The sequence below is a fragment of the Penaeus monodon genome, chromosome 32 (genome assembly GCF_015228065.2).
Source record: "Penaeus monodon isolate SGIC_2016 chromosome 32, NSTDA_Pmon_1, whole genome shotgun sequence".
Lineage (NCBI taxonomy): Eukaryota > Metazoa > Arthropoda > Malacostraca > Decapoda > Penaeidae > Penaeus > Penaeus monodon.
The window spans coordinates 17,879,795-17,881,285 of NC_051417.1; the positions used below are offsets into that span (position 1 = coordinate 17,879,795).

Here is a 1,491-nt window from a genome sequence, read left to right on the forward strand (position 1 = left end):
CATCTGCACTGGAACCTCAACGTTCAGCTCTGCAGTGCGTTTGCAAGAAAAGGATACAGGCTGAACAGGGCCGAAACTTGTGCTGGAGCTTCCCTCTTTTAGTCAGTATAAATAGTGCTATTCTCTGAATCTTTGTCACTGACTCCAACAAGTACCAGCATACGAGACCATGCCAAGCCATCCTATCTGCCTTTCCAAAATCCTCTACAACGAAACTAACTTCGCTAAGCGTCGCCATGTCAGATTACCCACCTCAAGATGCCTTCTACGGCGCCGTCGGAGGCGCCGATGAATATCTAAGTACCAATTTAATATTTGGTACACAAAGCTCCAATGTCTGTGAAGATGAAGAGTACATTGCCAACTTTGATTTGGATCTTCTGGCAGCCGAACTGTGGCCTGAGTCGAGCGTGGCAGGAGCAGCATCCGACTCGGCGTCTTCTGAAGGCATTTTCAGTGCCACATCTCTCTGTTCGCAAGACGAGGATTTCTTGGTACGTACACGAGAATTTGTCTCATTGATAAAACTAGGGAATGCAGCGGTTAGTTTGTGCAAGATAACTAACGGTATTATAATCTTTGCAGGGTCTTGGTGCAGTTAACCCCAATGATTTGTGTAGCAGTGGGATGCAACCGCCATATCCATCGTCTCACACCACAGACGAATATGTTCCTTATGAGTATTGCGAGCAACAGGCTACTTCCTCTTATTCTTATCAGCCACAGTTGCACCTTTCTCAGTATGACAACAAACTGGGAGAATCTTTTCAGCAAATGAATATTTCTCAGCCATACGATCAGCATTCTGAGTATGCTTATCATAATGACCAAGAAATGGGTGTATATCTGCAACCTCATCAACATTCGGGTATTTCTCATGACTGTGACCAACAATTTCATGTGTCTGGAAGTGGCACTTCAAAGAAACGGAAAGGCTATCGACATCGGCATCAGCGTCAGTTCCTCGGCAGCGCTGAGGAACGAGATCAGCGGTCCCGCGTCCTCAACAACGAGGCTTCGGCCATTTACCGAAGGAAGATGCGCGATCTCCACGACAAAGCTCGCACGGAGTTGGATGGCCTTGAGCAGAGGAACCAGCAACTGACACAAAGGTTCCGCCTCCTTCAGAAGTTCTGCTCAGGTTACAGGGCTCGCTTAGCGGCTTTCGGCGTACCAGTAACAAATAATTTCTGAAGTTCCGAAGTCCCCTAATTTTAATAGATTTCAGAGAATGTATAATTGTAATTTGTAAAGTGAACATATTCAATAAACACATTATGCCATTATGATGTTTGTCAAATGAAGTTATTCATATGATGAACTATAGATAAATACTTCCTCGAGCTATTAATTCCCCATAACAATCATTTTTCACTAAATGTGAATGAATATACAAATGTAAATTACTACTTTTAACAACCATAATGATAATTATTACAGTGAGATAACGATAAGAATTAAAACAATATTTGAATATCTAGTGATTCTTTG

The 1,491-nt window shown here is 42.9% G+C and overlaps 1 protein-coding gene across 1 annotated transcript in view; it reads left to right on the top strand.

Annotated features, from left to right (window-relative positions):
• The first annotated feature begins 152 nt into the window (after nt 1-152).
• LOC119593695 overlaps nt 153-1,491 on the top strand; it is a 5,070-nt gene continuing 3,731 nt past the window's right edge. The window contains exons 1-2 of the mRNA XM_037942650.1: nt 153-494; nt 586-883. Of these exons, the coding sequence (XP_037798578.1) occupies nt 237-494; nt 586-883 (556 nt within the window). The 5' untranslated portion in view covers nt 153-236. The remainder of the gene's footprint in view (nt 495-585; nt 884-1,491) is intronic.